At 44.6% G+C, this 25,497-nt stretch overlaps 2 protein-coding genes across 3 annotated transcripts in view; both read left to right on the top strand.

Moving 5' to 3' along the window:
* Window positions 1–18,306, top strand: part of LOC137522910 (carcinoembryonic antigen-related cell adhesion molecule 1-like) — a 123,537-nt gene extending 105,231 nt beyond the window's left edge. Inside the window, exons 4-7 of one of the 2 annotated variants that reach the window (XM_068243053.1) lie at window positions 3,222–3,464; window positions 6,641–6,946; window positions 9,685–9,797; window positions 17,739–18,306. In XM_068243053.1, coding sequence (XP_068099154.1) covers window positions 3,222–3,464; window positions 6,641–6,946; window positions 9,685–9,797 — 662 coding nt within the window. In that variant the 3' untranslated portion in view covers window positions 17,739–18,306. Of the gene's footprint in view, window positions 1–3,221; window positions 3,465–6,640; window positions 6,947–9,684; window positions 9,802–17,738 lie in introns of both variants that reach the window. The other variant, XM_068243052.1, reaches the window with a different exon arrangement.
* Window positions 18,307–19,432: 1,126 nt separating this feature from the next.
* Window positions 19,433–25,497, top strand: part of LOC137522912 (carcinoembryonic antigen-related cell adhesion molecule 6-like) — a 31,783-nt gene continuing 25,718 nt past the window's right edge. Inside the window, exon 1 of the mRNA XM_068243055.1 lies at window positions 19,433–19,609. The gene's annotated coding sequence lies outside the window, so the exon portion shown is untranslated. The remainder of the gene's footprint in view (window positions 19,610–25,497) is intronic.

Raw genomic sequence — 25,497 nt, forward strand, 5'->3', positions numbered from 1 at the left:
TACTGTATTATAGATAAAAAGAACCCCCAGCATGCAACTGTTTGGCACTGACTACTAAAGGGCCAGTGCTCCTTAGGTATGTGATAACTCCAAATCATAACAGCAGAAAAAGTTTTGAATGCAGGATTAGCATCTTTATCAATTAATACACTCACACCAGTTGCTGTTGAAATTTGATTTTTATGGTGACAATACCGCTTTAAACTGCTCTCCGTTGTAAAAAGCTGTGTTGCATGCACTTCTCAAGAACTACAGGGTACTCCTCTCCAATTTTTTCAGGCCCTTACATTCTGTCTTTCTCAAAGCAGAGCTGCACAGTCCACAGTCATAGTGCTCTTCTAGATGATATGAACTCTGAGGCTGGGTTCACATATGACATAGCGTAAAAGGCTGCAATTTATATCAAGTTTTATGTTAAAGTGGATCCGAGGTAAACTTTTACTCATTGCATAATTGTGTTCCTTTCCTATTGTTTATAGGGCATTCCTCAAGCCAAATACTTTTTTGTTTTAATACTTTAATTCCCTATAAACTAAACAAGTCTCGCCCACAGCTTCTCCAGAGAGCCTTGGCAGGCAATAGCAAGGGCTCATGGGAGCTCAGTCTGGGCAGGAGGAGGGGGAGGTGTTACTAGTCATTGATTTCAGAGGCAGAGGGGAGGAGGAGGGGGGATTAGGTTTTTGTTCACAGGCTGGGTGCTCAACATGCAGATAAGCCTGCCTCTGTGTAATGTTTACAAACAACATGGCTGCTGTCATTGTATCACAGGAAGACATAATTATATTCTATTAAATCTGTTTGCAGCTAGATTAGCTGTGTAAACTATCTAAACTTTAGATATATAGACAAGTTACTTGTTATAGTTAGTTTTTCATTTTGGATCCACTTTAATGTTGTGTGCATTTTTTTGTGCGTCTTGCGTGTATTTTAATGCGTTTTCAGTTCACAAATACAAAACGCAACCACCTGCACCACGGGGCACCAGGCTGGGTAGTGATGTTGCACATGTGCCTGGTGCAACATGGTACAGGTGGTCAGGGTGATGCCACACACCAGAGAAGGCTAGGACAATGCCGGGGGACAGAGGAGACTATCAGGGCCGGATTTAGGCCAAGGCCACCTAGGCCATGGCCTGGTGGCTGGATAGTGGTTGGACACTGGCTGGACACTGGCTGGACACTGGTTAAGGGCTCTGCCTCTGACACAAGATACCTGGGTTTGAATCTCGGCTCTGCCTGTTCAGTAAGCCAGCACCTATTCAGTAGGAGACCTTGGGCAAGTCTCCCTAACACTGCTACTGCCTATAGAGTGCGTCCTAGTGGCTGCAGCTCTGGCGCTTTGAGTCCACCAAGAGAAAAGCGTGATATAAATGTTCTGTGTCTGTGTGTAGGGCACCACAGCAGCAATGGCACCAAAGCAGCAGGCTAAACTGGTGCAGCATTTGCAAGCTTGTAAATGCTGCAATGCAGGGAGATCAGGTCAGGTGATCGCCTGACCGCAGTACTCTGCTGCTAGCCGCCTGTGCAGCAGTCACCTTGCTCTCTGTGCACGTTTGCATTGTGGCCGGCGACTATGGAGACGGAAAGGAAGAGGAAGCTTCTGCACTGGAGACGAGCGGAGAAATGAGTGACAATAATTGCTGCTGCAGTGTAAATGTGAGCTGGCTACCTATACTGAAAGGGGGGTGGGAAAAGGAGGGATTAAGGGAGTCATCTGGCTACCTATACTGGAGGGAAGGGGGGATGGTCAACTCGCTACCTATACTGAAGAAGGGCGGCTGGTAGCAGTGGCCTTGGGCGGTAAAGAGTACAAATTCGGCCCTGGAGACTAGACACTGTACACAGCCAAAGTGGAACACTTTTTAACTTTGGGGACACCTGCCAGGGGTCCGTCATTACATTGATTGAACGCTGTTACCACTGTGCACCCAATCGAGCACTTGCGTCTGAAATTATCAGGAATGGATTATCCCCATGGATGGAAATCGATTGGAAGATTGATTGAGCAGCCATGATGTGGCGCTGAGTCTCTAATCGGAATGTCGACTGGGCCGCAATATCGAGTAATGTATAGGCACCTTTAGGGCCCTTATACACTTGCAAGTAATGCCTGCGTTGTTACCCTATGGGGCCGCAAAGCAACGAAAGTCTATAGAGACTTTCACACTTAGGTGTTGATTTTTCATGAGTTAGCTCTCCTTAATGTTTTTCACCTAATCTTTGCAAACCATTTTAATTGCCTAACAAGCAAAAATAACTAAAACTAAGGCAAGAAAAGTAACATGAAAGTTAATCTAATCAAGAACAACTTTTTTGAATGATCTTGTTGCTTGGAGCGTGCTGAAAAATAATCTTATGAATAATGTGTAAAAAAAGTAAGGAGAAATAAATCATGAGATTAGGTTTGTGAATCAGCTCCTTGGTGCAGTGCGCTGGAAGTATCAGACCCGGCGCAAGGGTAGCAGCGCATTACCCCAAGCACTGCGCTTAATCCACAGTGCTTGCAGTGATGGAAGTCGATGGGTGACACACATAAACTGCCGGGAATCCCAGTTATGTACTTCCTGTCCAGCAGGAAGTACGTCACTGAACAGGGGGCGGCACTATGCAGATGACCCTGTCTGTGCACTCTGCCGCAGGGTCATATGGTTATTGTTTTTTCCGTTGCGGTGGCATGCAGCATAACATCACACTGCAACACAAAAAAAGTGTAAAACCAGACTTAGGGCCTGATTCACAAAGCGGTGCTAAATGTTAGCACGGGCGATTTTGCGATCGAAACAATAATGTTTTCACGTGCAAACGCAAATTTTTGAGCTAAATCGATATCGTTTTCGTGCAAAAAATCACGTTTGCGCGCGAAAACGTTATCGTTTCACATGAAAATTTGCGATCGCGCGCAATGCGAAAATTTGCGCGAAAACGCCCGTGCTAACAGTTAGCACTCTTTTGTGAATCAAGCCCTTACAGTTTATGTTTAATGACACTACGAAGGCACCCCTTTAGAATATGTTAAAGAGATCAGATGGCACTAAGCAGATTTTTAACTGGACAATATTCTAAAGCTACAAGTAAATATCTGATGTGAGTTTTGCATTTTTGTATTGTGTTGGATCATAATGTAGTTAATAAGCTATAAACATCTAGAGCGTTTGTGTCAATGGAAAATGTGTAGTATAAGTAAGAATTTACAGTTTTATGATAGTTTTCTTCCCATTACAGGGGCTCCAGCCAATACAAGCATCGCTTGTGAAATACAGCCGTTTCCTGAGTATGCGCTGTTCACCTGCTCCTGGTCAGGGGGGACACCTCCAGCAAGTATCAACCTGACATTTAATGGCACGGTGGAGACCGGACAAAACATTGTAATGAAAAATGTAACAGTCGGCAATGAAGTGCAGCAACCTGAGTTGGTCTGTCAAGGAGACCAGGTGGGGAGGAAATCGGAGTGCAAAACAACATTAGGTGAGTTGGCAATGTTTAAAGAAGAACTTAAACCAAGGATTTAACTTCATCCCAATCAGTAGCTGATATCTCTTTCCCACAATAAATCTTTACATTTTCTGGAATAGATTAACAGGGGGGGGGGGGTCTGTGTGGCTGATACTGTGGTTAAACCCCTCCCACAGTGTGATGTCATGACCCTGGTCCTGACAGTTTTCTGTCTGTGAACCTTGTTGTATGGGGGGGTAATAACGGCTTTTTCCAACTGGCAAGCAAGCAATATCTCCCATTGTGCATAGAAATCTCGGTAACAAACATTCCGTTCCGTACAGATCACCTGGCAGAACTAAAGATGTCACCACCAGTGATACATTTCAGAATGTAAATCAAGGAGAGGAAAGCTTTTGCAATGGGCAAATACTGACTAAATAATCTATAAATTAATTTTGTAAAAAATAAACAATTTTATTCATGGTGTTATTGCAACTGCTCCCCCATAGTTGTGCCTTTGCCTTAACAGTAGCATCTGAACCATACTCCATTGTAAAGGTGGCCACAAACAATACAATTTGCAGAACAATTGTTTACAAACAATTATTTGTATGAACGATTGGAAATTATTGTTTGGGACCACTAATGATAAAAGTCTCCTAACCAATGCTATCAGATTGATGGGATCAATCCGAAAATCATAGGGATTTAATTAATCTGATTAGACTGAGATTTTCATCTGTTAGTGGTCCCAAATCTTCATTTCCAATTGTTCATATTAATAATCGTTTGTAAATGATCATTGTTTCGTTAGTGGCCAAATTAACTATCACTTACTTTGATCTGGTTAAAGTTCCATAGATGCAACCTCTCTTTAACCTCCCCGGCGTTCTATTGAGATCGCCAGGGAGGCTGCGGGAGGGTTTTTTTTCAATTAAAAAAAAACTAGTTCATGCAGCCAACTGAAAGTTGGCTGCATGAAAGCCCACTAGAGGGCGCTCCGGAGGCGTTCTTCCGATCGCCTCCGGCGCCCAGAACAAACAAGGAAGGCCGCAATGAGCAGCCTTCCTTGTTTGGCTTTCCTCGTCGCCATGGCGACGAGCGGAGTGACGTCATGGACGTCAGCCGACGTCCTGACGTCAGCCGCCTCCGATCCAGCCCTTAGCGCTGGCCGGAACTGATTGGTCCGGCTGCGCAGGGCTCGGGCGGCTGGGGGGACCCTCTTTCGCCGCTGCTCGCGGCGGCGATCAGGCAGCACACGTGGCTGGCAAAGTGCCGGCTGCGTGTGCTGCTTTTTATTTGAAGCAAATCGGCCCAGCAGGGCCTGAGCGGCAGCCTCCGGCGGTGATGGACGAGCTGAGCTCGTCCATACCGCTCAGGAGGTTAACAAGACTGAAACCACTAAGTTCAGGTTTAGGTTGGTGTTTTGTTTTGTTTGTTCCTGGTTGGAATTGATGGACAGATGTCTTTTTGCAACCAAACTAAATATGGCCTCAATTCACTAAGATCACAAGATCACGCTGGAGATAATAAGGCAAGAGATAACTTGCCATCACACAGTTATCTTATCTCTCCATTACTTAAGTTACCTCTTCTGTAGTTAAGTTACATCCTCTGTAGTTCATTTTCCTCCTCTGTAGTTATTTTCACATGCAGTTAATTAACAGCCTGTCTAGAATTCTGGAGTTATTTTAAGGATTGAAGAGTTAACTTAAAGACAGAAGGTTTGCCTGAGGTAAAATGTTTCCTGAATACTACATGCCTTGTCACCATGGTGATAACTATAGAAACGTTATTAAACACAGGAGATAAGCTTAGTGAATTGAGGCCATTGTAACTATGAGGTCATGAAGTCAAATCTAGGAAAAAATCAGGTGGATCCTAGTTTAGAAGAGAACTATGATGATTACATAAAATTCTGTCATGTCATTACATTGTAACCATATCCATGTTACACTGCTGCTATTTACAGTACATCTAATTCTAGTGCTGTGATTAGAAACACAAGCATTTTGTATAAAAGATACATCGAGGAATGTAAAGTAAAGGAGCCGTAAAATTTGATCACCCAGGATTGGAACAGCTATTGGTAGAATATTGGTAATGTTTTACCAATATTTTATTATTTCAGTGGTAATTACGATAGTAAAATACAGATAAATGTTACTGATATTTTACTACAACTAAACTTAACATTATTCTCACACTGAACTCTCCATCTATCAATATCTAACCCTTGCCACCCCCTACCAATGCCTAACCCTAACCTCCCACCATGCCTAACCTTAAACCCTCCCCATCGCCTAACCTTAAACCCTCCCCCACGCCTAACCTTAACCCACGTACAGACGTAATTCAGGTTTTGTCAATCGCTGGAGCCTGAGCCAGGGAGCCGGACGTGCACGGCAGACTGGTGCGCACGTGCGGGGGGGGGGGGGGGGGGGTGAACGCACATGCGCACTGACAAGCCACAGTGGCAGCGGTGTGACAGAGACCTAGAGCCTGTTTTTAAACTGGCCTAGGTCAACTAGTAGCATGATATTTCGGTGCTCGTTATTTGTAGCTGCAGTTTTCATATTAGGCAGCTCCAATGCCCGCTATTTACTGTGTGAGCAGGGCCGGATTTATCTCACAGGAGCCTATATGCATATATGTCCTGGCACCTTAGACTTCTCCATGCACCAACAACACCCCCCCCCCCTCCCCCCTTGCCGAACCGCACTGGCTGGCCCACCTGTCTCTTCTCCCTTACTTCCCTTGTCCATCATAGTTAGCTACAGGTGCCCCTTAGCATTAGGAAGCCAGAGGTGCCCCCAAACGAATGGAGATCTCATCAGTGGAATGCTGAGAGCGGGGTGAGTAACCTCTCATTTACACTTTGCTCAGAACTCAGGATAGGGAAGGAGGGAGGCACTAGGAGAGGGGAGTGAGCCGCCTTTCCATCATCAGGCGCCTGTAGGCTTGTGCCTACAGTGCCTTATGCTAAATCCAGCCCTGTGTGTGAGTCTTTAGCGCCCAAATTTCCTACTATTATACATAATTGTATGGACACCGATGGCGACGCCCTAAACTTCCGCAGCTCTCCGGCGCCTGAATTTCATGTGTTGACAGTTTGAGAAGATAAAAATATATATCAGAAAATGTTATGAATACTAATTTCTTCATCTATGTCAATAAATTACCAGTGTTTGATGTTCTCTCACCAGAACGTCCACAATCCACGAGTCACAGTGGCACACCGACAACATCAGCGGACACAGGAGGAAATGCAACCATGACAGTGACTGTCTCGTCAAACACTTTTCAGCCTCAGTTCAGCTGGTTCTTTCTCAACCCAGGCTCTGTTCCTATCAATACCACGGATAAGAGATTTACAGTGGACTTTAGCAACACTCAATCCACTCTTCACATTACCAATGTTACTAGCAGTGATGACGGCACCTACGAGTGCAGAGCCAGGAACGTCATTGGAAGCACGAACTTCACGTTCCGTGTTCAAGTCACAACGCCAGGTGAGATATTCCTGGGCATGTACTGAAGAGCAGATAAAGCTATACAAAATACAACTCATGCCATGCACCCTCTCCCGATCACATGACTGATGCGAGTCACGTAATAGGAAGACAGGGAATGACAGGAGAGAGTGTGCGGCATGGAGCATGGAGAAGACCCACAGTGCTGGAGCAGGCAAATATTACACCACTTTCTGTGCTACTCTACATTCATGTGGGGAGAGGGAGGTGGAGAGAACTACACAGCCCTCACCTCCCCCATGATTATGGGGGTCCGCACGGGGGCTATTGTTACATCGCTGCTCTTTTTTAACCTCCTTAGCGGTAACCCCGTGTGTGACACGGGGTAAGCCGCCGGAGGGTGCCGCTCAGGCCCTGCTGGGTCGATTTACATAATTTTTTTATGTACCCTGATCGCCGCCGCTCCGCGCCCGATCGCCGCTATCCGGTGCGGCGTGCGCCCCCCCCCTCCCAGACCCCGTGCGCTGCCTGGCCAATCAGTGCCAGGCAGCGCCGAGGGGTGGATCGGGACTCCCAATGACGTCCCGACGTCGCTGACGTCGGTGACGTCATCCCGCCCCGTCGCCATGGCGACGGGGGAAGCCCTCCAGGAAATCCCGTTCTTTGAACGGGATTTCCTGATCGGAGATCGCCGAAGGCGATCGAAGAGGGTGGGGGGATGCCGCTGAGCCCTGGGCTCGCTACATGATTTAAACAAAAAAAAATTTAAAAGGATACTCGAAGTGGCATGTGATATGATGAGATAGACATGTGTATGTACAGTGCCTAGCACACAAATAACTATGCTGTGTTCCTTTTTTTCTTTCTCTGCCTGAAAGAGTTAAATATCAGGTATGCAAGTGGCTGACTCAGTCCTGACTCAGACAGGAAGTGACTACAGTGTGACCCTCACTGATAAGAAATTCCTCTTTTTACATCTTTCTTGCTCTCAGAAGACATTTTCTGCTAGGAAAGTGTTTTATAGTTGGAATTTCTTATCAGTGAGGGTCACACTGTAGTCACTTTCTGTCTGAGTCAGGAAAAAGGAACACAGCATAGTTATTTGTGTGCTGAGCACTGTACATACACATGTCCATCTCATCATGTCACTTTGGGTATCCTTTAAGGGTTACAGCAGGCTAATTGAACACCAGTGCTCACTAATCCTGTCACTAATATCACATGACTAGAGATAGTCAATGAGAACAGCTTAGTGAGGAATGAAGGCACAGGCTAAAGATTCGCACCATACACAAAAAATTCAATTTCAAAGCAAAAAATAATAAGTGAAGCAAGCATACCGTAGCTCCATGTATAATGTTTTGGCATCGTTCCTTTATTTCACAGGAATTAGTAGTGATCGTAATCGGATATGCTAATTACAATTACATAAAATTTGGTATCATTTTTTTACAATTTTCACAATTGCGGCCGTATGTAATTATGTTTTAGACAATCAACTCGTTGTGCATAATCCATTTCTAATTTTGCATAATCACCCAAAGTTCTGCGTAATTTTTGTGCCAACTTTAGCAGTTAATAGCAAAGCCCCTATACGTGCTATCTTTACCAAAATTGCTATGTTTGTTAAGGGGAAGTTTCCAAAAGGATTTTGTAGTTTGTGAGAAAGTTGATTTTAAGTATGCAAAGGAAAATCTTTTTTTTTTTTTTTTTACTCAGAGAGATGACAGTTTAAAAAAATTTTTCCTTTTCATTTTCAAAATCGATCATCCCAGAATCTACAAGGTTTTTTTTTTTCTTCACTTACTATTATTGTTGATTTATTCCCACTATTCCCCTTAAAGTGGAATGAAACCCAGCATTTCTTCTTTGCTCTAAAAGATTATTTACAGAATATTATATACTACCACCAATTTTTTTTCACTAGAACGGCATTTAATTAGTTAAACACGGGACGTACAAGTTCCCTGCAGAGAAAGCTGAACGCATCCAAACTGGAGATAATGTTATCTTGTGTTTACATTCTTCACTTGATACAATTAAGTAAACACTTCTCTGACACTGCAGACACTCCTGAACACAGTCAGACACTCAGAAAGGATTTGTGCTGTATTACAAGATGAATGAACTGCAAAGGCAGCTCTCAGAGCAAAAAAAACTGTACTATGGGAACCAGTAATTTCTAAATGAATAATAATACTTCTGCACAAAAGCAAATATGATAAACCGCATGGCATATAAAAAGTAGGAAAACATGTTTTTATTGAATATTATGTCAGGGTTTTATACCGCTTTAACATACGTAGAATATTTAGCGATGTTAGCATATATGATGGCTTTGCTATTAACGGCTAAAGTCAGCATAAAATTAGATGAAAATTACGTGAAATTGTGGAATTACTGTTCCTGATTACATTTACATACAAAATTAATTACAATCATTCCCAAAATTTCACATTACGATTTTGCATTGCAATTGCGAATTACTATGTAAAATTACGATTATGCGAAATTCAGGCTCATCACTATACAGGATTTAGACAGAGGTTCTCGGGTAAACTGGTTTCACAGAACTTTCAGGAAATCTAATTTTACAAGTGACCTGAGCAACCCCTTTGCTAAACTTCTGCCCTGCAAACTTCTTCTTGATTTTTTGGTGTTTTCTTTTTTGCTCATGAAGTTCTTTTATTGCATAGAAGTGTAACAAGGTTGTTGATTCAGTGCACCGAAGGTCACTTTATATTAATATTTGTTCTTTTGCATGAAAAATAATTTAGGTTCTTCTTCTGGCGGACTGAGCGGTGGAGCCATAGCCGGCATCGTCATTGGGGTGATCGCTGGAGTGGCCCTTATCGGAGTCGGGGTATTCTTTCTAGTAAAGAAATTGTAGGCAAGTAAGTTGGACTTTGGTATTTGTTGGTCATGCAATGCTAAGATAGGATACACATTAGACTAGTCAATCATTAAACGCAAGCTGGACAGCTTAATACACAGTTTAAATACAACATGAACTGCATTACCGCAAATCCTTGTGTTTTGCCACTACAGCCCTGATACATTGAATAAAGCCTGAAAGAGAGACAGTATATAATCAATAGAGGTAGACAAGTTCATTTAAGAGAATTTAGGGAAGTTATCATTATCAGTCTCATCATGTAGGTCACAAAGGTCATGGCCTAGGGCACCAGGAAGCAAGGGGTCGGCAATTGGCTGGCACACTCAGGCACTTAAACTGGCAATCATATAAACCGCAGTGGTCAGAGACCCGGTCCGAGGCAGTGAAGGAGGGTGGAGAACTGCACAAGATGGAGGAAGAACAGCACAAGCTGAAGACAGGGTGGGACAGCACAGATGGTAGAAGCACAGGACGGGGGAGCACAGGACGTGGAGACAACATCACAGTACATAAGGAAGCTCAGGAGAGGGGCAACACAGACAGGGTGATTGGGATTGGACACAGTAGGCCTTCGGTAGTAAAATGTACAAATCGGGCCCTGTAACGGGAAACAGAAGGAAACAGAAGGAACACACTGAAGCTCACTTAGTAAAGGTGTGGCTCTGGCATTTTAGATAGAGCACAGATTTCTCCTTTTAGCAAAGGAACATGACTGGGAATTTCTCCGTGATCTACACTCCCTCACTGCGGTTCCTTTATTAAATAATTGAGCAATTGAGTGGGCTGATGGGGGATAAAGGGGGTCGATAAGATGTTTGTGAGGAGTGAAGCGATATCATTGTCCCAATTCCAAGCTACATGCAATTTTCAAGCCAACATTTTAGCATCTCATCAGTGATGTAGGGGATGCAGAAGGTGCAACCTCACTAGGGCCCCTGAACCAGAGGAGCCAACCAGGGGCCCTCCTACAGTTCCTTTATTAGTACCATTTTTGTAGTATTTCCCATATATAGTGATATCTCCCAAGTTTAAAGTCTCATCACTAGCTGTCCCTCAGAGGAGCTCACAATATACCTACTTTTCGGACTATAAGACACACCTAGGTTTAGAGGACAAAAGCCAGAGGAAAAAAATGTGTACTAAACCTGGTGTATCCATGGTGAAGGGGCATCTTGTGGATTATGCTGCCTATGTACCTCATGCCCCCTTGTACCTCTTGTGTCTCCCTGTGTCCACCTCTGTCCCCCTTGTGTCCTCCTGTATCCCCCATGTGTCCACCTCTGTACTCCTTCTGCCCTCCTCTATTCCCCGTTGTGTCCCCCTTGTGTCCTCCTCTATGCCCCTTGTGTCTTCCTCTATGCCCCTTTGTGTCCCCCCATGTCCTCCATTTGTCCCCCTGTGTCCTCCTCTGCATGAGCACAATACAGGGAGTCCCTGACATTGCGGCAGGTTGGAGGTTCATATTGGCAGGCGTTCACAAGTCAGGAACTCCCTGCATTTGGACTATAAAACGCAGTGACATTTTCCCCCCATTTTTGGGGGAGAAAAAGTGAGTCTTATAGTCCAAAAAATACAGTAATCCCTGCCAAAGTCATATATCCATCATTAAGGTCAATATGGGGGAAGCTTATTAACTTATTTGTATGTTTTGGGGATGTAAAGGTAACCCCATGCAAGCACAGACAGAACATGCAACTTTCTGCAGATAGTGTCCTAGCCCAGATTTGAACCAGGTACTCAGCACTGGAAGAAGAGAGTGGTACCCACTACGCCCCTGTGCCACCCATATAGCAATCATTTACAAGCTATTTCCTGCTTACAACTCCATGATGCCGTGGCTGTCCTTGCCAGGCTTTGGTTCTTTGTGTCAACTGTCATGTATAGAATACTTGGGGACCTCATGTTAAACTCAACCGGTGGCCTAAGATTATATAATGGTGATTACTTGTTTTCTGGATGGGCTCTATATTTTCTGAGAATGGTCTCTGGCCACTGCTGTGCCCATGCTGCTAGATGTGACACTGTGTGGTCTAACTACCAAAGCTGGAGAATACGGAAGCAGGGAATTTGGGTGCCCAGCAGCTAATGGACAATTTGGACACACCATAGGCGCTAATGCAAGTATTGGCTATTAGGCGCCCAAAGCAGAAATTTGGGCGCACGATAATTATCAAAATAAAATTTCACAGTTGCGCTCTTGACATAAAATATAGGCATATACCATGCCCCCCTTCAGGAATCCACTCACCAGATGTTGGGGTCTGCCAACAGACCACTAAGCGCATTCGGGGTGTATGGCCCCCCGTCGCCCTCTAGGCCATCAGCTAGTCCTCTGCTGTCCAATCCGGATCTGGCTAGGAGTTGCCTTCCTTTTAGGGCTGCAGTGGTAAAAAACACACGGGAAGACCAGCTTCCAATAGTGTGATTCCCAGGGATGGTCGTAGGCAGCCAACTTCGCTACGCTGGAACTACGCGTATTTTTACGCAAATACGCTTCGCAATCTACGGCTACGAAATCAGCCACTTCACTACGTTAGCATACCGTAGACTACGTATTAAAATACGCAAGCTTCACGTATTGCGTAGCGTAGTTGATGCGACTGCTTATGCCCTTATGCGGAAAAATTTCCGCAATAATCTGCTAACTATGCGCATACACAAACTAATTTAAGCATACATTCCAACATCCAATGCGGAATTGTATGCGTATAAAGGGTAATAAAATTTCTGCGCATGCGCAATGACCCATATAAATGCAGTTACCGCACGCGTAGTTGACTTCGCAATACATCCGTCAACTACGCGTAGCGGGCGAAGCTACGCATAGCGGGACTACGACTACGCGGAAATGCGTAAGTGTAGTTCTTAAACTTCGCCTACGAACTACGATGCGTAGTTGCGTACTACGATGCATAGATTCGCGCTGGCGTAGTTTACGAGCAACCCTGGTGATTCCGTATTTATTTGGTAAAAAAGTTTTAAAAACAGTGTTGCGCAGGTAACACTATACAAATAGAAGGATTCTGCTCCCGTAAGGCAGCCAGAGGAACCCCTAATGTTAATCTACCATGCGTCTAAGAAAAACGCCGCTGAGACGCCAAGCCGGTGCACTGGTATCCCAGCCTGCGTCCAAGCGTGATGACGTCACTCCGTGGCTCCGCCCTACGCGTTTCATTGCTTAGCAACTCATCAGGGGCTACACGGAGTGATGTGTGCGCCCAAATTTAATGCTGTAGAGGCCGCCTACTGGGAGGTGACTCCTCCTTTACATCCTTAAAGATCTGGAGAGAGTTTAATAATACAATTCTGCGTTAAACCACATCTAGCGTGGCGTATCATTCTGAATAAAATAATTTGTGTTCTTTCAATGCTCAAAACACTGGAAAGATATTCTTATTGGTACTATGTAGAGCGGTGAAATAACACTCGGCACTCAGGCCCAGTCCGTGCACTTGAGGGGCAGGCTCTGCACTTGCTTGATGTACTGTAAACACTTCCCCTTTCCCAAGACACTCAAATGGATGGCATATAGCTGGAACTCAGGGCGTGCACCGGTATCTAATTCTGTGAACAACAGTCTGGTAATAAACATACATGAAGACAGACCGGGCACCAATCCCTTTTACGTTCTTTTAATATAGCATCTTGCCAAAAGACATTGCAGTGGTACATTCACATCAATTCACATTGGATGGATCAAACCTGCATAGATGAGTGTCCAGGGGGTGCGGGATGCTGGTGACCAGGGAATAGTGGACGGCACTACAGCTGTTTCGCGCCCGACTGGCGCTTGCTCACGTGCTTGCGTCCTGTGTGATGGCGGCGCCGCGCGGCTTTCCAGATGAATGGCATACGCCGGAGGCGTGGCTTACAGGCTTAGGGTAAGTGCCCAAAAGCATCTGGGTATTATTCTGGACTTTATTACAAAGGGGATTTTTTCTTTATTTTTCTAAACTGGGGAACCAAGGGGTCATGGGTCGAGGAAGCAGGACAGCTCCAGTCTGTCATTTAGACCTAGTGGTCCCATCGCCTCTGCACGTAAAATGACCCTCGACTCTCGTCTGATCAATTCTTGATCTCGGTTGCCCCCTCTCCGGGATGGAACCACATGCAAAAGGCCGGCAAACCTCAGGCATTCTGCTCTGCCCTCATGGGTCTCCCTGACATGCTTAATTAGTCGGGGACAACCCTTTCCCGACTTAATGGATTTGAGGTGCTCCCCCACCCTTTCCTTCAGGGGTCTGGTGGTTTTGCCTACATAGAAAAACTGGCATGGGCAGAATATTACATAGGTGACAAAACTTGCTATGTCAGTAACACGTTTTAAATAGCCATGGTTTCTTACACGCACATGTTGATAATGTACACTGCCCCTTTAACGCTGCGTCAGCAACCTGCTGGCTCGTTTGAACACACACTCTAGTTTCTCGCCGCTATGGCGAGTCTCCGCCCCCTCACCCCTCACCTCTCTGACACCACCACTCCACACCAATGGCATACGCCGGAGGCGTGGCTTACAGGCTTCATCTGGAAAGCCGCGCGGCGCCGCCATCACACAGGACGCAAGCACGTGAGCAAGCGCCAGTCGGGCGCGAAACGGCTGTAGTGCCGTCCACTATTCCCTGGTCACCAGCATCCCGCACCCCCTGGACACTCATCTATGCAGGTTTGATCCATCCAATGTGAATTGATGTGAATGTACCACTGCAATGTCTTTTGGCAAGATGCTATATTAAAAGAACGTAAAAGGGATTGGTGCCCGGTCTGTCTTCATGTAAAGATATTCTTATGTGCACACATAAAAAGAGTCTTTATATAGTTGTGAAGCAAACGTTCAAAACAGTTTCAGCTTGCTTTTGCTGTCTGCTTTGTTAAACAGTACCAGAACAGCAATGTAAATGGCAAACCATATTATCCACCTAAAGTAAAAGGAATATGATCACTCATAGAGTGAGGAAATACATTTAGTAGCAGGATCAAGCCCCCCCTCTCTCTAGAGTGACACTGCTCAAAGAGCCCATCCACAGCATGCCTTGCAGGTGTTTGACCAGATTAAAGTTGAGCCACGGATGCTGTTGGTTACGGCAGACGTGGCTTCGCTTTATACTAATATACCGCATGGGCCGGGGGTGGAGGCCACCAGAACATATTTAGCTCGGACTGGAATGATAGATAGACAAGTGGATTTTATTGTACAACTATTAGAATTTGCCCTTAAAAGAAATTACTTTTGGTATAACGGCCACTACTATGTACAGATCAGGGGCTGTGCCATGGGGGCGGGGTTTGCCCCCAGTTTCGCCAACCTCTTTATGGCGGTCTGGGAGGAAGGTATTCTGGCAGACCCCGCCTCCAGGGCTGTTGTAACATGGGCAAGGTACATAGACGACCTGATAATTGTTTGGGATGCAACTGAAGATGACCTGCAAGAGTTTATGTCCAAATTAAATAATAATGACTTAAACATACAGCTCACAATGGAAGCTAGCAAGACTAATGTACACTTTCTGGACCTTGAGGTACATAAAAAGGGATCCAAAATTTGGACATGTACATTTTTTAAAACGACGGATCGAAATGGATATATCGGAGTTGACAGTTTTCACCACCCTAGTTGGGTGAAGGCTGTTCCCAAAGGGCAGTTCCTCCGATTGAGAAAGAACTGCTCATATTTTAATGACTTTTTGGAACAGTCTGAAATGGTGAAGGATCGTTTTTTACAGAAAGGGTATAGTGCAGCCTTCATTGATGAGCAAAGAAATAAAGTAGCTATGACTGACAGGGTACAAACTTTCACTAGAAAAAAACGAGACAGAGACATGGAGTCTGTACCATTTGTGACTGGCTTTAACCAGCAATACCGTGAATTTGAAAGAATTATAAAGCGACACTGGAGCATACTTAAGGCCGATGCCCAACTGGGTTCCGCCCTACCAGATCGTCCGCAATTCATTTACAGAAAAGCTAACAATTTAAAATCTATTCTAGCACCTAGTTGTGTGAACCCGCCTGAGAGGAAAAAGAATCCATGGCAACAGGACGGTTTCTACCCCTGTAGAACATGTAGGATATGTCAGGCAGGATTAACCAAAAAGGTATCCAGCATCACATCTACTGCGAATGGCCAGGATTTTAAGGTCAGGGGGTTCATAACCTGCACTACAAAGTTCGTAGTGTACTGTTTGACATGTGAGTGTGGCAAGCATGTGAGTGTGGCAAGCTCGGACTGGAATGATAGATAGACAAGTGGATTTTATTGTACAACTATTAGAATTTGCCCTTAAAAGAAATTACTTTTGGTATAACGGCCACTACTATGTACAGATCAGGGGCTGTGCCATGGGGGCGGGGTTTGCCCCCAGTTTTGCCAACCTCTTTATGGCGGTCTGGGAGGAAGGTATTCTGGCAGACACCGCCTCCAGGGCTGTTGTAACATGGGCAAGGTACATAGACGACCTGATAATTGTTTGGGATGCAACTGAAGATGACCTAGCCAGATCCGGATTGGACAGCAGAGGACTAGCTGACGGCCTAGAGGGCGACGGGGGGCCATACACCCCGAATGCGCTAAGTGGTCTGTTGGCAGACCCCAACATCTGGTGAGTGGATTCCTGAAGGGGGGCATGGTATATGCCTATATTTTATGTCAAGAGCGCAACTGTGAAATTTTATTTTGATTGAACTACTGGCCATAACCCAGAGACTGAGCTGCAGCACTTGATTCCTTTTAGGACTTGTTGAACAACTCATGAGTGATTCATTTTGCGGACATTATTTGTGGTCCATGAGTTGACTATATACGCAAATAGTAGACTACCCACTATATTGTATTAAGTGTTACTTTGGAGCGAGCGCTTTTTCTCTCAAAAAATTTTTAAGCACGATAATTATCGTTATGAAAATGACAACGTTATAGTTTTTGACATTTTTAATATTTTGTATTTACAAATTATTTGTTTTTGAAAGTTATTGTTTTGAAATGTATCATTTTGAACATTAAAAGGACAGGAAAGGGGGTTTTAGGGTTAGGCACCAGGAAAGGGGGTTTAGGGTTAGGCCACAGGAAGAGGAGTTTTAGGGTTAGACATCAGGAAGGGGGTTTTAGGCTTAGGCATCAGGAAGGGGAGTTTTAGGGTTAGGAGTCAGGAAGGGGGGTTTAGGGTTAGGAGTAAGGAAAGGAAGGTTTTAGGGTTAGGCATCAGGAAGGTGGGTTTAGGGTTAGGCGTCAGGAAGGGGGGTTTTAAGGGTTAGGCGTGAGGAAGGAGGGTTTTAGGGTTAGGCGTCAGGAAGGTGGGTTTAGGGTTAAGCGTCAGGAAAGAGAGTTTTAGGGTTAGGCGTCAGGAAAGAGGGTTTTAGGGTTAGGCGTCAGGAAGGGGGGTTTTAGGGTTAGGCGTCAGGAAGGGGGGGTTTTAGGGTTAGGCTACAGGAAGAGACATTTTAGGGTTCGAGGTCAGAAAGGAAGGGTTCTGTGTGATAGTAGGGTTAGGTTAAGTTGTAGTAAAATATCATTAATATATACTAATATTTTATTACGATAATTTATACTATATAATTTACATTATTTACTCTTAAAAACGAATATCAGGAGATACGTCTCCCAGAAAACCTGGACTGGATTTATAAAAAAATGTATGTAATTACAGTAGGTTGCAAATCTTTGCTGCTCCTCTGAGCTGGGCTATATATGAGATTATAGTTAGAATGGTTGAAAGGGTAGTATATTCGATTTTGTGATGCTAATCTAACAGCCAACTAATTACAGCTGTCCAGGTTTGCAGAATCTTTTATGTTCTCATATGATGTCATGTCATGAATGATGTAAAATGTTGAATTAACTTGAGTACATCCTCTCTTCCTCCATGCAAATATGATGCAGAATTATCATGAGAAGTGGAAATTCTCAAACCAATCAGTCATTGTGTTTATTATTTCCAGGTCTTCAGTGAAATCCATCTCCCCTCCAAGCTCTTCTCTACACGGCTATCCGCACAATATAGCTCACTGCCATTCACAAGCCTTGTGACCAGGAGGACTGAATGTTAATCCAGATTATGGAAGAACTGACACTCCAATACTTATTACTGTACTCATGCACTGTACTCATGCATAGCCAATCATCTTTCCTTGTTCTGACTGCTCTTGTGTTATGAGCAGTCAAAACTGATTGGTGGTTGCTATGTGTATCTGCACTTTGCTATTGCACTGAAATACAATATATTGGCTTGGTTCCCAGAAGAGTGTTAACTGATAGCACGGCCGAGCAATGCCGTTAACAAAACTTACGCCCACATGCTAAGTAAAGGTTTGCGCGTGATCACGCAAGCATTCGCGCGCAGATGCGTAGTTATCGCGCGCAAATGGTAGTTAGCACGCGGGCGTAAGCTTTTATGCATGGAAAGCTATGCGTGCATCACTTTGCGTGTCAATTGCATAGCATGGCCGTGCTATCAGTTAACACTCTTTTGTGAATCAAGCCATATATATATTTATATATATATATATATATATATATATATATATATATATATATATATATATATATATATATATATATACATATACATATATATATATATATATATATATATATATATATATATATATATCTATCCTGTGAAAATAATACAAGTTATATCACCTGTAATATATGTGACCGCAAAGAAATGGAATTGTACATATTTATTACATATGACTGTAAATTTGGGTGGGCAGCACTAGTTTTTGAAATATACTTTATCTATTTTTATGTATTAGTCCTGTGTTGTATTTCCACTTTTATTATTATTATTATTTATTGTATTTATAAAGCGCCAACATATTACGCAGCGCTGAACATTCATTTAGGTTACAGACAATATTTAGGGGTGACATACAGCAATATGACAATACAGGAATAATAGAAAACCAGATCACACAGCACAGTATGAGTACATTTTTTTTGTTAATTTTTTATGTGCATTTTGTGTTTGTAAAGCAATATTGAAGCGAGCTGGAAAATGTGTTAGCTGCTCACCTATGGGGAGGGGAGTATATAAGAAAAAGAGAGAGAGCGCAAATTGGAATGCATGCTTGTTCGGGGTCTATGACTAAAAGTATTAAAGGCAGAGGATCCTCAGGATAGCCAGGCAATGTGCATTTAAAAGTAAATAAATATGGCAGCCTCCATATCAGTCTCAGGTCAGTTTACCTTTAGATCTAATGAGCTTGGCATTGATGATGCAACGGATAGCACTCCTGCCTTGCACTGCTAGGGTCACCAATTGAAATCTGGGCCTGGAGTCTATGCATGGAGTTCGTGTGTCTTCTTTGTGTTGTGTGTGAATTCTCCCAGGGATCTTTGGATTCCTCCCATATCCGAAAAACAAACAAGTTAACTGGGTTCCCGTATAACTGGCCTTAGTTTACAACAGGGACATAAGAGTAAAGGTATGGTAAGGTTTAAAGAGGAACTGTCGCTAAAATCTTATCTTTTCTCCTATGTTGCTGTCACTTACAGTAGGTAGTAGAAAATCTGACATTACCAACAGGTTTTGGACTAGCCCATCTTCTCATAGGGGGGTTCTCAGGGTTTTCTTTATTTTTAAAAGCAGTTAGTGAATGACAGTTGCTCCGTCCAACTGCCAAAATAGTGTGCAGTGAGCAGGCAGGCTGTCCAGCATCTTTGTATAAAGATTTTTCAGTGTATGTATTTATAAAGAATAAAGGTCCTGCTTAGAATCCCCTATGGAGGGATGGACTAGCCCAAAATCTGTCGGTAATGTCAGATTTCTACTACCTATTGTAAGTGACAGCAACATAGGCGAAAGGTAATTTATGGCACATTTTACTCAGGAAGAAATGTACTTCTTATTTGTATGTGTTTTAAATTTTAAGATTGTCACGATAGTTCCTCTTTAAAGAGAAACTCCAACCTAGAATTGCACTTTATCCCAATCAGTAGCTGATACCCCTTTTCCATGAGAAATATAATGATTTTCACAAACAGACCATCAGGGGGCGCTGTATGACTGATTTTGTGCTGAAACCCCTCCCACAAGAAGCTCTGAGTACCGCGGTACTCTGGGCAAACTGCCACAATGTAACAATGTTCACAGACAGGAATTAGCTGTTTACAGCTGTCTCTAACAGCCAAAACAGCTAGGAGCAGCTACATAACCTGCCCACAGTAACAATGTCACCATGTAATACATGTCAGAATGTGAATCTGGGAGAGGAAAGATTTTACAATGAGCAAACACTGACTAAATCATTTATACATAATTATGGTAAAAAATGAAGCACTTTTTTTACTACATTATTTTCACTGGAGTTCCTCTTTAAATTGTGAGTACCACTAACGGAAAGTCAGTGACACGACTATATTCAGGGCCGGATTTCCCATAAGGCACTCTAGGCACGTGCCTACAGGCGCCGTTATGCGGGAGAGGCGCCCCCCACAGGTCAGGATTGCCAGTCACAGTTTGCTCTGTCCGTGACAGTTCTTAGTAGCCTGCGCTCCGTCTGCTCATAGCGATTACAGGCAGACTTGTCCCTGGGTGGCCGCAGCAGAGGAAGCATCAGACACCTCCCTTGTCTGTCCCTCTCTCCAATGAATAACTTTTTTTTATTGCCAGCGCCTCCCTTCAACCAATGAAAAATAATCAAGGCCCCGCCCCCACAACCCCGTCCACGCCAGAGAGCTGAAGCTGAAGAGAGCGCTGTGAGGTTAGTTGAGACAGCTCAGTTCTTCTGCCCAGCCACTGGCAGCTACAAATGTGATCGGAGGAGAGAGTCTGTGTCACATCAGTAACCCCTGTGCTTCCGGGGGATGTAATGACCTGTGCAGCTGGAGATAGTAATTTATAACTTTACGTCGTGCGGGTGTGACATTCCAGGCTCTGTTTAGCTCTCTCAGGGGTCCCACGGTGTATCTCTCTTCTCTAGGTCTTTTTATGTTGTAGTGCTTTCCTCTTGCAAACTCGCTTGCTCCATGCATGCAAGCATTGTGATTAAAAAACAAATGTGCAGAGACTTGTGGTACAGGTCACCCGAGAGAGTGATATAATCCTACATGTGACAACACAGGCTGTGGTAACTTATTTCCCCCTTAGTGTGTGTTTGTGTTCTTTTCATCTGCTGTGTATGTGTGTGTGCGCGTGCGTGCGTGTGTGTGTGTGTGTGTGTGTGTGTGTGTTGTATACATTGCATCTGCAGCCTGTGTGGGTCTGTACTCTGTTTGCATTGCATCTGCAGCCTGTGTGTGTAACTGTGTGGGTGTGTACTCTGTGTGTATGCATTGCATCTGCAGCCTGTGTGTGTAACTGTGTGTATGTGTATTGTGTATGCATTGCATCTGCAGCCTGTGTGTGTAACTGTGTGTATGTGTATTGTGTATGCATTGCATCTGCAGCCTGCGTGGGTCTGTACTCTGTGTGTATGCATTGCATCTGCAGCCTGTGTGTGTAACTGTGTGTATGTGTATTGTGTATGCATTGCATCTGCAGCCTGTGTGTGTAACTATGTGTATGTGTATTGTGTATGCATTGCATCTGCAGCCTGTGTGTGTAACTGTGTGTAAGTGTATTGTGTATGCATTGCATCTGCAGCCTGTGTGTGTAACTGTGTGGGTGTGTACTCTGTGTGTATGCATTGCATCTGCAGCCTGTGTGTGTAACTGTGTGTATGTGTATTGTGTATGTATTGCATCTGCAGCCTGTGTGTGTAACTGTGTGGGTGTGTACTCTGTGTGTATGCATTGCATCTGCAGCCTGTGTGTGTAACTGTGTGTATGTGTATTGTGTATGCATTGCATCTGCAGCCTGTGTGTGTAACTGTGTGGGTGTGTACTCTGTGTGTGTGTATATACATTGCATCTGCAGCCTGTGTGTGTAACTGTGTGGGTGTGTATGCATTGCATCTGCAGCCTGTGTGTGTAACTGTGTGGCTGTATACTCTGTGTGTATGCATTGCATCTGCATCCTGTGTGTGTAACTGTGTGGGTGTGTACTCTGTGTGTGTTTTGCCTCTGTAGTGTGTGTTTTGCATCTGCAGTGTGTGTGTGTGTATTGCATCTGGTGTGTGTGTGTGTATTGCATCTGGTGTGTGTTTGTGTGTGTGAATTGCATCTGCAGTGTGTGTGTGTGAATTGCATCTGCAGTGTGTGTGTGTGAATTGCATCTGCAGTGTGTGTGTGTGAATTGCATCTGCAGTGTGTGTGTGTGAATTGCATCTGCAGTGTGTGTGTGTGTGTGTGTGTGTGTGTGTGTGTGTATTGCATCTGGTGTGTGTGTGTGTGTGAATTGCATCTGCAGTGTGTGTGTGAATTGCATCTGCAGTGTGTGTGTGAATTGCATCTGCAGTGTGTGTGTGTTTAGCATCTGCAGTGTGTGTGTGTTTAGCATCTGCAGTGTGTGTGTGTTTAGCATCTGCAGTGTGTGTGTGTTTAGCATCTGCAGTGTGTGTGTGTTTTTTGCATCTGCAGTGTGTGTGTGTGTGTGTACTGTGTGTATTTAATCTGAAGTGTGTGTGTGTTGCATCTGCAGCGTGTTTTTTTAAACATGCTTTATGTGGTGGTGGGGGGGGGGGGGGGTATGGAATGGTTTTTGCAGGGGTTGTTTTGGGAGGGGCACTGGAGTTATGCTTTGTGGAGGGGGGGGGGGTGTCAGATCTGGTAAAAAGGGTGCCGTACAGATTAATGTAAATTGCCATGGTTAGGACTGATAAAAATGGCACCAGCCGTCGCCCAATATAACGGGTGCCAGGTTTACCATTTGTAGCCACACTTTGTATAGCTGGCAGCCCCACTGCTCGCTATTTTATCAGCAACGTTTTTACTGGTCATTGCCCTGATCGAGACATTACATTAATCTCTAGGCCACCGTACCGTTGGGTTCACCTTTTTTTTCTTTTTACAAGTGCATTTCTTTGTGAGTGTACTCTGTATTCTCTAGGCCAAGAGCTAGCTATATACAGGGTGGCGCACGAAAGCCTGGCCTTTTACCTGTCACATGTGCAGGTTTACAGATAGGTGCTAACCAGTCCTTGTGCACCTCTTGATCAGTCCCTGCTATGTGTGCCCAGTTTTATTAAAGCATGTGTTGCCTGTATTTGCTGCTGTATGGGTAACATTTTCATACATAAATGCAAGTGACACAGGCTTCAGTAAAGCCACAGAGGACACAGCAGGGATAGAGCAAGAGGCACATGAGGAGGACAGGCCAGCCAGCATTTGCCTGTATATCCATGTTCAAGACAGGCAGCTTGGCCAGTCTTTCATGCACCACCCTCTAGAACTTTCGCCTTTCAGTGCTGGGTCCCCGGTTCGAATCCCAGCCAGAGCACTATCTGCATGGAGTTTGTATGTTCTCCCTGTGTCTACGTGGGTTTCCTCCTACATGCCAAATACATACAGAAAAGTGAATTGGCTATCCCTAAATTGACCCTAGACAATGATACCTACACTACATAGACATGACAATGGTAGGTAATATGGGGATATGTTTGGTGCTGGTCTTGTCTTGGTGCTCTGCTTGTCTAAGGTAATATCTGCATCATCTTGCATAGGTTTTATTTCCTAAGAAAAGGGGTGTGACTTGGGGGTGTGGCCTTAGCAGAGGGGCGGAGCTTAGGGCGCTAGAACTTCTGTGCCTATAGGCTCCTGAGCTGTAAATCCGGCCCTGACTATATTATTATTATTGATTCATAAAGCGCCAACATATTCAGTGGCGCTGTTCAAGGTAAGAAACCAGCATGGGGTACATACCAATACAAACAATGGTATACACCATTATACAAAATACAGAATTACTACAAAATACAGAACTGGTAATTACAGTGTCAAAAGTAACATAATGAATAAAATGTATAACAAATTTCAGGACAAATAAAATGTATATCCTGCCTTTCTCCTCAGGATTCAAAGCGCCAGAGCTGCAGCCAGTAGGTAGCACTCTTCAGGCGGTAGCAGTGTTTGGGAGTCTTGCCCAAGGTCTCCTACTGAATAGGTGCTCGGTTACTGAACAGGAATAGAGATGGCTCGAAACTCCGATTTTCAGTTCGCCAACCTCGAATGTGAACTTCCGCAAAAGTTTGGTTCACGTGAACTTTCGCAAACTGCAATAGACTTAAATGGGGATGCGAACTTTGAAAACTAGAAACATTTATGCTGGCCGCAAAACTGATGCCAAAGATGTTTCAAGGGGTCTAACACCTGACTTTTTGCATGGGGGAGTGGGATACACATCAAAAGTCCCCAGGAAATATCCGGATTTGACGCACAACAGCGTTTTAAGGGCAGAAATCACATTGCATACTAAATTGGAGGCCTAAAATGCTTTAAAACATCAATCAGGTAGTGTAATTAGTGTACTGCTTCACACTGACAGACCAAACTCACTGTGTAACGCACCGCAAACAGCTGTTTGTGTAGTGACGGCCGTGCTGGACTGGTGCGCACCATGGCGAGAGTGCAGGTCATGACGGTTTTCAAGCCCATATGGTCGCCGGGCTGAGATAGCTCAATGACAGAACAACAGCGACTGTCCAGCTGATCCACAATGAAGCAATGAAGCAACGACCTTATTATCTTGGGTGTACCCCCCACCCCCCCGACACACTCATATAGCCGGCGGTCATTGCTTCATTGTGATACGCAAGCCCCTTCACCGCGGCAAGGTATCGATCATGAAGGGGAATTGACACATGTACATGCTGCCTTAAAAATTCAGGAATCCGCCTGGAGTCCTTGGCCCTGTTGGTGGTGGCGGAGAAGGCAGTCAAGTGGCCTGCAGGCAGAGATGCTGTGTGGGGACCGACTTAGTCTTGGGGCAGGCAGTCACACGGCGTGCAGGCAGAGATGCTGTGTGTGGGGACTGACTTAGTCTTCATGCAAGCCTGACCGTGCTTTACAGACCAGGCATCCGTGGTCAGATGGACCCTTGACCCAACGCTGTGTGCCAGAGATGTCACCACTTGCCTTTCAACATCACGGTACAGTTTAGGTATCGCCTTTTTTGAGAGATAATTGCGGCCTGGTATCTACCACTGCGGTGTGTGGCTTTGCTTTTGTGTGCTTCTTTTCCTCAGGTGGTCATCCCATTGCAGTCTGTGCTTTGTAATCATGTGCCTTCGTAAGGTAGTTGTCCCTACGCGGGTCTTGGTCTTTCCACGGCTCAATTTTCGATGGCAGAGAGTACAGATGGCATTGCTCTCATCTGAGGCAGACACACAAAAAAAATTTCACACCGCTGAGCCCTGTGATGATGGAACTTTGGTGATGGGGTGCCAGAATCAGAGCAGGAGGAGGAAGATATGTCACGTTTCCGTGCGGAAACTGAGGAAGATGAGATGTTCTGTGTTAAATAGTCAACAACGTCCTGACAATATTGGGGGTTGATGGCACGTGCCTTCCTCTGAACACTGTACTTTGGTCGAGGGCCACACAAAATCATGACAGCGCGACCTCGAACAGACCCACCAGGTGGCCTGCCTCTGGCTCTGCCTCTTGTTTTGTCCATATTGGGGGGATGAAGTAAAAGGTATGCACTGACTTGACTATTACAATGTACGGTTACACAGGTGCAGGGAAAAGGTTGCAGTTACAGCTGGTACAACAATGTGCGGTTACACAGGTGCAGTGAACAGGTATGCACGGACTGGTATATAAAACAGTGTGCGGTCACACAGGTGCAGTGAAAAGGTATGCAGTGACTGGTAT

This window comes from Hyperolius riggenbachi, chromosome 6 (genome assembly GCF_040937935.1).
Source record: "Hyperolius riggenbachi isolate aHypRig1 chromosome 6, aHypRig1.pri, whole genome shotgun sequence".
NCBI lineage: Eukaryota > Metazoa > Chordata > Amphibia > Anura > Hyperoliidae > Hyperolius > Hyperolius riggenbachi.